Genomic DNA, 10,042 nt, shown 5'->3' on the forward strand with positions numbered 1-10,042 from the left:
TGATTTAACATTTGAGTTAAAGATTTTTAGCTTTGTTTTTAACCTTATAGTATTTGAGGTCCATATTTTGTTTAATTGAGAAAAGGCAGCCCTGGCTTTGTTTATCCTAGAATTTATATCTTCTTCAGTGCCTCCAGTGGGAGTTACTACACTTCCAAGATAAGTAAATTTGTCTACTTCTTCAATTGGTTCTTCATCTATTTTAACGGCACGAGTAGACTTTGTATTTAGTTTCATCAGCTTTGTTTTAGCTACATTTATATGTAAACCTACTTTGGAAGAATTTTCTGCTATTTTTGATGTTTTCTCTTGCATTTGAGCCTGGGTGTGTGAAAGCAACGCTAGGTCATCAGCAAAATCGAGGTCTTCAAGCTTATTAGTGATTTGCCACTGTATGCCAGTTTTCTGGTTATCACTCTGTTTCATAATCCAGTCAATTATTAGTAAAAATAAAAAGGGTGAGAGCAGGCAACCTTGTCTCACTCCAGTCAAAATTTGAAAGAAAGAACTTAGCCTCCCCTTATAGAGGACTTGTCCACCAGAGTCTTGATACATCTGTTTAATAAGATTAATAATTTTACTTGGTATTCCATAATGTGCCATAATTTTCCATAATGAACCTCTGTCTATCGAATCAAAGGCTTTTGAGTAGTCTATGAAGTTCACATAGATTTGAGAGTTTAACTCCATAGATTGTTCTAGGATTATTCTAAGGGTAGATATTTGATCAGTACAGGATTTGTTTGACCTAAAACCAGCTTGATTGTTTCTGAGAAGCTTATCCACTGTGTCTTTCATTCTATTTAAGATTATTCTGCTTAGAACCTTTCCTGGGATCGATAATAGCATGATTCCTCTATAACTGTCACATTTAGAGAGGTCACCTTTTTTTGCAAGTATTGTTATAAACCCATTTTTCCAGTCATCTGGAAATGTTTCATTTGACCAAATCTTGTGTATAATTGGAAAAAGAATTTCTGCTGATAGATTTACATCTGCTTTAAGTATTTCTGCTGTAATGTTGTCTGGTCCTGCTGCTTTGTTGTTTTTTAGGCCTTTAATTGCTGACTTAATCTCCTCTATAGTAGGTGCGCTGCAGTTTATGTCCAGGTTTGTTTCAGCTGGAGTTATAATGGCAGGATTTGCTGGAGCTGGACGGTTGAGAAGGGCACTAAAATGTTCAACCCATCTAGCTTCTGTGTCTTTGTCATTGTCTATTAGTTTTCCATCTTTGTCTCTTATGTGTTTGCTTGAAGTTTGATTTGTTTTGCCACAGAGCTTCTTTGTAGTCATATATAGTTCTCTGAGGTTGTTTTTCTTCATTGCTTCTTCAGCTTCGTTTGCTAGGTTTTCTGTATATCTTCTCTTATCTCTACGTACTGACTTTTTTATCTCCTTATTGTATTTTCTATATTCTTCATTTAATGTTTGTTTGTCAATTTCATTTGCACTTAGTATATTTTCTTTGATTTTTCTTCTCTCTTCTATGAGAAGTAGAGACTCTTCTGAAATCCAGGGTTTGATCTCATAAGATAAAGGTCCTAGTATATCTTTGCTAGTTTTATTGATAACTTCCTTGATTTTGTTCCAGGGTTCATTTATGTCAGATTCATCAATTTGGATGTTTCCTACGTCATCATTTAGAGCTTCAAATCTGTTTCTCAATGTCAGTATGAATTGTTGCTTTATGTTTTCATTTTGTAGCTTCCTAGTGTCGTATTTTATCCTAGTTTGGGTGGGTTTTTGAATCCTCTTTAGTTTAAGCTGGAGTTTGGCTGTTACCAGATAGTGGTCAGTATCTGCATCAGCACCTCTTCTGGCTTTGACATCTAGAAGTGTATTTCTAAATTTTTTACTGATGCATATGTGGTCGATTTGGTTCTTAGTCCTTTCATCTGGTGATATCCAGGTAGCCTTGTGGATATCTTTGTGGGGAAAGATAGTTCCCCCAATGACCATATCCTGCCTAGTGCAAAAGTCAACTAAGCGTTCTCCATTGTCATTTCTGGTCCCTAAGCCTTCTCTACCCATGACTTGTTCAATACCAGTATTATCAGCGCCTACTTTAGCATTAAGGTCGCCAATTAACATACTGATGTCTTTAGAGTTCTTATTTTTTGTAGTAATATTATCAAGTTGATCATAGAAGTCATCTTTATCTTCAGCTGTAGCATCGTTTGTTGGAGCATAAGCAAGAATTATCTTGAGTTTTATCCTCTTTTGTTGTGTTCTGAAGGTTGCCTCTAGTATCCTATGTCCATGGGGAGTCCATGAAATAAGAGATTTTGAGGCAGCATTTGAAAGAAGTAGTCCTACGCCATGTGTATGTACTTTTTGTTGAGTTTGAAATCCTGAATACAGCAATTTCTGGCCTGATTGGAGCTTATGTTCTCCAGAGTTATCCCATCTAACTTCAGATAACCCCAATATCTCAAGATTATATCTTGACATTTCTCTGGACACATTTTCAAGCTTTCCTGCTTGGTAGAGTGTTCTTATATTCCAAGTGCCTAATTTAAGTATCCTGTGTGAACTGAGTATCATCCGCCTGTCTGGTCCAAGTGTGGTTTCCCAGCCAGACATCATAGGCCGTGCATTTGCAAGCTCCTCAGCAGCAGGATTTGATGTTGTTTGGAGACCAGCTTGTCTCCTTGTGTGTGTAGTGTAGATCGTCTGTGTTTCTGTAACATGAGTTTTTTTTTCTGGAATAGGGTTGTCAGCCCTATGTCTAACCCCCAACCTGGAGGACCAGGGACTACTCTCAGTCAGGATCTTCATCATAAACCTCTCCAGCACGGTAGAACCCCCTGGCACAGCTTCATGTTTCATTAGACCACGGTCCGGGTGCGCTGCGTGGAAGCGGTAGTCCTCGTCACCTATTGTTATCCTAGGAAGGGCTAATAATTTATCAGCCATTGTCTTATCCCTTTGGATCCCTACATACTTCCATATAATAAGGAGGAATAGAATTGAAAACCTAAAATAATAATGTTAAATATTTTTTTAAAATAAATAAAACATTTGCTTATAAACAATTAATGTTGTCGTCATAGTGTTTTTACTTTCGTAAAAGTTATCCTGTTTGACTTAATAAACGCATTTAACCAAATACTAAAGCACAATTTTACAGAAATAACGCGAAAAAAATGACCATCTGTAATGAAAAAAAGTTTTTCTCCAGATGAACATCCCTTGTATCTTTAATTTTGTACGTTTATAAAGAAACAAGCACTTTTTTACTTTCTTTTTATGTTCTTTTTAACTAAGGACTAGCCTAGTTAAGCAAATACATACAGTAACTTGTGACTTGACCTATTATTGTCTTATTAAAATACTAGCGTCTACGTACCTAAAAGCATCAGCCCCCCCCCCCCCCCTCCCATTTTCAATTTTAATTTTATAAAAGAAAAAAAAATGTTTTGAGGAGGGGATCTTTATTTGGGAAGGAGAAGGTACCCTTCCTACAAGATAATTAAAAACTTTCCCTGGACCTGTAAGAAGTAACACTGTAAAGGAGAACCATATCGGTTTAGCGGTTAGCGAGATCCTTAGTACAGGCAAATACTTACTTCTTTTTATAATGAATATCACTATTGGCCATAATCGTCCTTTTACTTCTATCCGTTGTAAATCTTTCCAGAGATATAACGGGATAAGACAATGGCCGATAAATTGATGTACATTGTACATTCTCATTGATGATACACAAAATTACCCATTCTGTAGATTACATTTTGAGGTAGAAACTCAAAATAATGAACTAACCAATAAGAATTCAGTAAAAATCCCCAATGGTCTTAAGCCAACGAATAATAAAACATTATTTTAAAACTTTGGAGACTAGTGTAATAAACAGCCCAATGTTCCTTTCCTCCTGGAAATGGTTTGGTTCATAAAGTTGATGATATTGTCTTTACCTTTATCCCTTAGTATCCATGCAAAATTAAGAATGCCACGAACAGCTAAAACTGTGATGAAGTTGAAAACAGAAAAATAATATTTATATATAACTTTATGTATTCTGAGTGTAATTTTTTATGGTGGGGGGGTAATCAAAGTTCTCTTAAAATTGTAGATCATTTGGTCCAGTGGTTTTATAAACCCAGAACCACTTCATTATGCAAACTACATTTTCCTGGAAATCAATGGGAAAACGTTTGATTTGCACTTTTCTCCACTTTTAAAATATTATTCTGATAAAATAACATTTATTTAAGGGATGTATGCATTAATTATAATGAAAAACCGTTTAAGGTAGATTTAAATGATTTTTCTAAATAAGAAATAATTGAAAAAAAGAAATTCTATCCCTGTCACTTTAGAGGACAGCTGCTGACCCCCAGTCTTATGGATGAAGCTAAATACATATTAAAGATAAAAATTACCCTGAAAGGTATACAAAAATGATTTTTGATGTGTTTAAAAAATCCATTTTAAAATCTTGATTTTGAGGATGATGGCCTTTAAGATGCTCTTACTGGTGGTGAAGGTGAGCTAAATGTTATCTAAGTACATGACCATTACAACAACTTGTCTATTAACCTATGTACCATTTTTTGTAGTCATAGCAGCCTCCAGTAGAGCCTCTCGACATGAAATATAACCATTATCTAAAAACTACATTATTTACTTTATGAATTTTAGTAATTAAAATTGCAATTTTTTTCGTTTTTAATATTAATTGAGTACGAGACGCCAAGGCAATTGAGTACGAGACGCCAAGAAGGAAGGTGATCTGTACACCTCTCCTGTCTTTGCGCAGTCTCGTACAAACTGGTTTATGCCCTGTTGGATCACCAACACGCATTTTATAAGCGGACACCGTCGTGTTAGGTTGTACAAATTATTTGTGTGTGTGTGTTAATACTTATAATTATCTCTCTATAAAGTTTTGTCGCCTAAGTTGTCTTCATAATTTAATCAATTCTTATCGTGTTTATTTTTTATTTACCTACGTAGTTTATTAATTTTGTCCGCAGGTGGTTTTTGTACGGAATTTGTTTTGTATGGAGTTATGAAACAATTCCTTAACTTATACTTGTTTTTAATTGATCCAACATGTAAATAAGGTGTCATCGTGCTTTCTATCAATTTTAATGTTTTGCTTCTAACCCAAAATTTACATTTTTATCCCCCCCTCTTCATATTTCAAGTTGAATAACCAGCTACAAAATGTATTTTTTATTCGATACCCACGTGTATGCGTCATCTTATACTAATGTTATTTGGTTTTTTACTGGATTTTTCTCGAATTTTTAAAGTTTTGAATGATTTTTTAATAATCTATGCTGAATTACCAGCTGTATTTAGATGAAAAATTTGAGTGGATTACCACGTGTGTAAATTAAAGATTCATTATAGACGGATTTTTATTAATAATCGGTCATTTTTTTATTTGATAAGTTTTCTAAGTTACTTAATTTAAAACAATTATAATATTACTGTTATAAATTGAGACCAAATATTTTCATACTTCTAAGTGGTGCTACAAAAATTGCTAAAGTTTGCTATAGTAAATTTGTGAAAGTATGTGCTATTTTAAACTCTTACATAAGAAAAGTTATCATATTGGTCATACTCTTACGCTGCTAAGAATAATCATTAACTTATATCGTAATATCATTTATTTGTTGTATCTACAAGAGTGAGCAATTTAGTGATTATTTTTAAAGCTAGCACATAAAATTATTATAGCTTCGAATGAGGTACTTCTAACAAAGAAAACAAATGATTTTATATAAATTAGGCAATGTTATTTTTGTTTTTATTTTGTAGCACTGCAATCGTGTGTGTGTGTGTGTTGTTTCGGTATTTTCATTTCTTTAAATCTAAAAAGTTAGGTTTCGAACTTTAGTTACATTGATTCGATAAAAGTTATGGACCACCATTTGTTAAATAAAACACACATCTTATTAGTAAAAAAATGAAAATTACCATTTTGTTGATATGTTCAGTAAACATCCTTAACTTACTTTCATTTTAGGCCTTAAATTAAAATCTCTCTTCTGTAATCTTATTTTAGCTAAGAATTTTCTTTTTTATTAACCTTTGTTTCAAATTAGCCTTTAATTCACTTTAGAAAGTGCATTTATACTTTTTAACATAATCGTTTTAGTTTTAAAAATATAGGTATCTAAATTAGAACTCTATTTTTTACTTTGTCCTGTCGGGAAAAGGTGAATTTAAATCACTGGATATAAAAAATTTAGATGGTTTTGGAATGTGAAACAAAATGTCATTAATATTTGGTCACATAGGCCTTCTCTCATTTTTGTTTTTTGTTTCGCGAGTCTATTTAGACTATAAATTCGGCCAATTAGGCCTAAAGAAAGGACTGATTTTTGGCAAATTTGATATTTAATGTGAATTGTTATTGTTTAATGTTATGATATATTTTAAATAAGAATTGTAATTTTTGGACACTTTTTAGTGTTTAAATAAAGTTTGCTTTTCGATATTTTTGTTACTATGATTTGAAAACTTTAGAGTGTCCATTATTATTTACAACTTTACCACAATTTTGCCAAGAAGATTAAAGTTATTGAAGATCCCTGAAATCAAGATTTGCTGGAAATAATGTTTAGAAGAAATCGTTAAGCTTTGCTCTTATGATTATGCCATCCTTGTTTTATTAAAAGATCAAATTATTTTTCATATATTATGTTAGCTGTTCCTATTTTAGAAATTGTTCAAATTATTTTATTTACGAATCTATTTCAAAGGGTAACTATCACCTGATCCCCCTCCCCTCTCATAACTTTTCTTTCTTTAGTTAACGATATTAGTTTTGATTCTTTATATGTACGTTGGTAGCTATGGATTATTATGTTATTACAATATTATAATTTTATTGAATCATGTTCTTATTTGATATACTTATTATTATTCTATTGCTATTATTGCATTTTTTTATGCAATATTTTCTATACTTTATTTTGTGAATTGTTGCTATTTGATAATTTGTAATTTAAATTGTATCCGCTTTAACTATAAAATCTTTAAAAACCCAATAAATAATTAAACTATATAATATTGCTTGGCTGGAGGCTGCTATGACTACAAAAATTGGACCATAGTTCAATATATAAGTTTTCATCATGGGCATGCACTTTGATAACATTTAGCTCACCATCACCACCAGTAAGAGCATCTTAAAGGCCATCATCCTCAAAATCAAGATTTTAAAATGGATTTTTTTTAACACATCAAAAAACATTTTTGTATACTTTTCAGGCTAATTTTTATTTTTAACATGTATTTAGCTTCATCCATAAGACTGGGGGTCAGCAGCTGTCCTCTAAAGTGATAGGGATAGAATTTCTTTTTTCAAATATTTCTTATTTAGAAAAATCATTAAAATCTACCTTAAACGGTTTTTCATTATAATTAATGCATAAATCCCTTAAAAAATTGTTATTTTATCAGAATTAATTTTTAAAACTGGAGAAAAGGGCAAAACAAACGTTTTCTTATTGATTTTCTTTTGATTTGCATAATGAAGTGGATCGGTAAAAAATACAAAAATATAGATTTTGATTGAAATATAAGCATTTTACTTTAAACAGAATCTTTTTATTTTATCATACTTGTTGCTTTAACAAATAGAAACAATGTACTGTAAAGCTGTACACTTATGGACTACCGTAGACAAAATATCCAGGAAAATGTAGTTTGCATAATGAAGTGGTTCTGGGTTTAGATCTTACAGGACTCAAATACATCCAGCCATCTTAGTATAAACTCTAGCAACTTCAAGCAGAGATTGTGTAAAAAATATATTAATTTACACCGAAAAAATGTTTTTAACAGGAAAATTGTATTGACCTTGTACAGTATGATCATATATTACTGAAATAAAGTAAATTCTTAGAAAAGGTCCAAACAACAATCTATAATACAAAGTAGCTTGATGTCTGTCCGTCCGTCTGAAGCTTAAGATCTCGGTAACCACTCAACCAATCGGTTTCTACTCTTCAGGGTATATACCTATTTGTCCTGTGGTGGTTTTAAGCTATTTTTTTGGGGGGTGGGACACCCCCAACCCCCACAAAAACAAAAACAAAAAACATTTTTTTCTTTCTTTTTTTTCTTTTTTTTATTTATTTTTTTTTTTTTTATTTTTTTTTTATTTTTTTTTTTTTTTATTTTTTATTTTTTTTTTTTTTTGCTTAAGATTTTCTTGGTCCTTTATGTTTTGTAGAAGATTTCCTTGGTCCTTTGACGAATTTCGCCTTGATTTTTTTATCACCTCTTGGGGCAAAGCCCCTAGAGGCAAGGGGCGATGCCGCTAGTAAATATATAAATCTTTTAGAATTTTATACATTTTATTGCATAACATTTACAAATGTAATGATCATTTATTAATTCTGTTAACTAAATGCTCAAAATGACCCCCATTAGCATCAGAACATGATATTTACAGTAATATGTGATCATACGTACTATCTTTAAAATATTTAACACAACAGTGAAACACTCACTTTTATCTCCCTCCGTTTTGTAAACATCATCTCAAATATTCTAACAAGGTTTTATAAAAAGTATTTGAATAAAAAATCCGAAACAAACATGATAAATCCATATGATGCGCAATTAGAGAATCAGATAATTATCTTTAACAAAAGCTGAGAAAATCACAAAATTTAAATTTGGATTAAAACGTAATTGTTATGGAAGTCATCACAAAAAAATGTTAAACATGTAAGTAATACATATAAAACTATAACATTTCTGCCTCATATATACGGACATTGGAATTTCTAGAAAATCAATAAAGCTTTTAATAGTGCCTATGAAAAATGACGACATACCGTGTTTTTGCCTATCATTGGTCATTTGTATCGTATGACGTCTTTTTTTATAGGCACTATAAAGAGCTTTGAAACAATGATTTTAACAACAAAAAAATGATAATTAGTTGCACCATTTGTTCAAGCTTTATGATATTCTTAATGAATTCGCTTTTTTTATCATGGTCCTCGTTTGAGATAACTTACCATTGTACATGTGTCTGTGCGTATGTCAACAAGGGTTGGGCCTGATAACCCAACTATTGAAACTATACAACCGGATATCCGGCAATATAACATTATATATTATACATCAAAAATTTTTGTTAACAAATAGTCACAATAATTATTTCCTTAATTCTTGTTTCTATACAGCAAAAAGTAACACATTATTTATTGCTTAGAAGTAGTATCAACTTAATAGTTACTCAATATCCTGTATTAGAAATTAGCCGGATATTCGGTATCCGGTATCCGACCAAATATGTATCTGGCCCAACCCTACTGTCAACCTTTGATGTGTAAAAATGTTACAATAACAATAACTATAAACATTACCATTTCTTACTCCAAGATTTACAAACACAAAAATATACATTCAGAGAAATAGTAAAATCAGAAAAGCAGATTAATATAAGACCAGAATTTTAGGGAAGGAGGGGACATTGGGTTGTTTATTACAAAAGTCTCCATAGTTTTATGGTAGCGTTTTCTCATCTATTTCCCTAACAACTTTGGGGTTCATTAGATTAAGTATCCAAACGTTTCAACCACTAATTGTAATCTACAGAAGAGGTAATTTGGTGTTATATCGTTGGGGATGTACATGAATTTATCGGCCATTGTCACATCCCTTTCTAGGTCCATGTTTGATATTGCCTCTAAAGACGAAGTTTTTTGTTTAAACATCCGGGCTAAACAGACAACCAACCCTTTAATTGCAAGATCGTTGTCTGTGAGTCCTGCCTGTCCTGGCGCGGTTTGGGCCATAATCGTATTTTGGAAATGATTAAGATAAAAGACATTAAGGATAAGCTGGATAAGAATAGATATTTATCGCTTCGTATTATAAACAGCTTTCCGTGGATAAAAATGTACAATAAGATTAAAACTAGTTTTGTTAGCCCCGAGATGCCAAAGGCACGGGCTTACAAAACTGGTTTGAATATCATGATTATACATAAACTTAATATAATATGATAATATACATGAGTTTTGAGTAAGGCGAAGGTTAATTTACCGTTAGTTCTTGT

General features: G+C 31.9%; 1 protein-coding gene across 1 annotated transcript; it reads right to left on the reverse strand.

Annotated features, from left to right (window-relative positions):
• Window positions 1–509: 509 nt before the first annotated feature.
• LOC145331224 (uncharacterized) lies at window positions 510–2,916 on the reverse strand. Its single transcript, XM_080175841.1, has 2 exons — window positions 911–2,916; window positions 510–555 (listed from the first exon to the last, which is right to left on the reverse strand). Exons 1-2 carry the CDS (start codon window positions 2,914–2,916, stop codon window positions 510–512), a joined length of 2,052 nt encoding a protein of 683 aa, XP_080031967.1.
• Between the last annotated feature and the right edge of the window lie 7,126 nt (window positions 2,917–10,042).

The sequence above is a fragment of the Acartia tonsa genome, chromosome 11 (assembly GCF_053477335.1).
Source record: "Acartia tonsa isolate MP-2025a chromosome 11, ASM5347733v1, whole genome shotgun sequence".
In the NCBI taxonomy this organism is placed as follows: Eukaryota; Metazoa; Arthropoda; class Copepoda; order Calanoida; family Acartiidae; genus Acartia; species Acartia tonsa.

Coding starts and splice junctions, on each gene's coding strand:
- LOC145331224 (XM_080175841.1), bottom strand. CDS start 2,916: ATGGCTGATAAATTATTAGCCCTTCCTAGGATAACAATAGGTGACGAG. Junction 556..910: donor CCAGATGACTGGAAAAATGG/GTTTATAACAAT, acceptor CTTATTAAACAG/ATGTATCAAGACTCTGGTGG.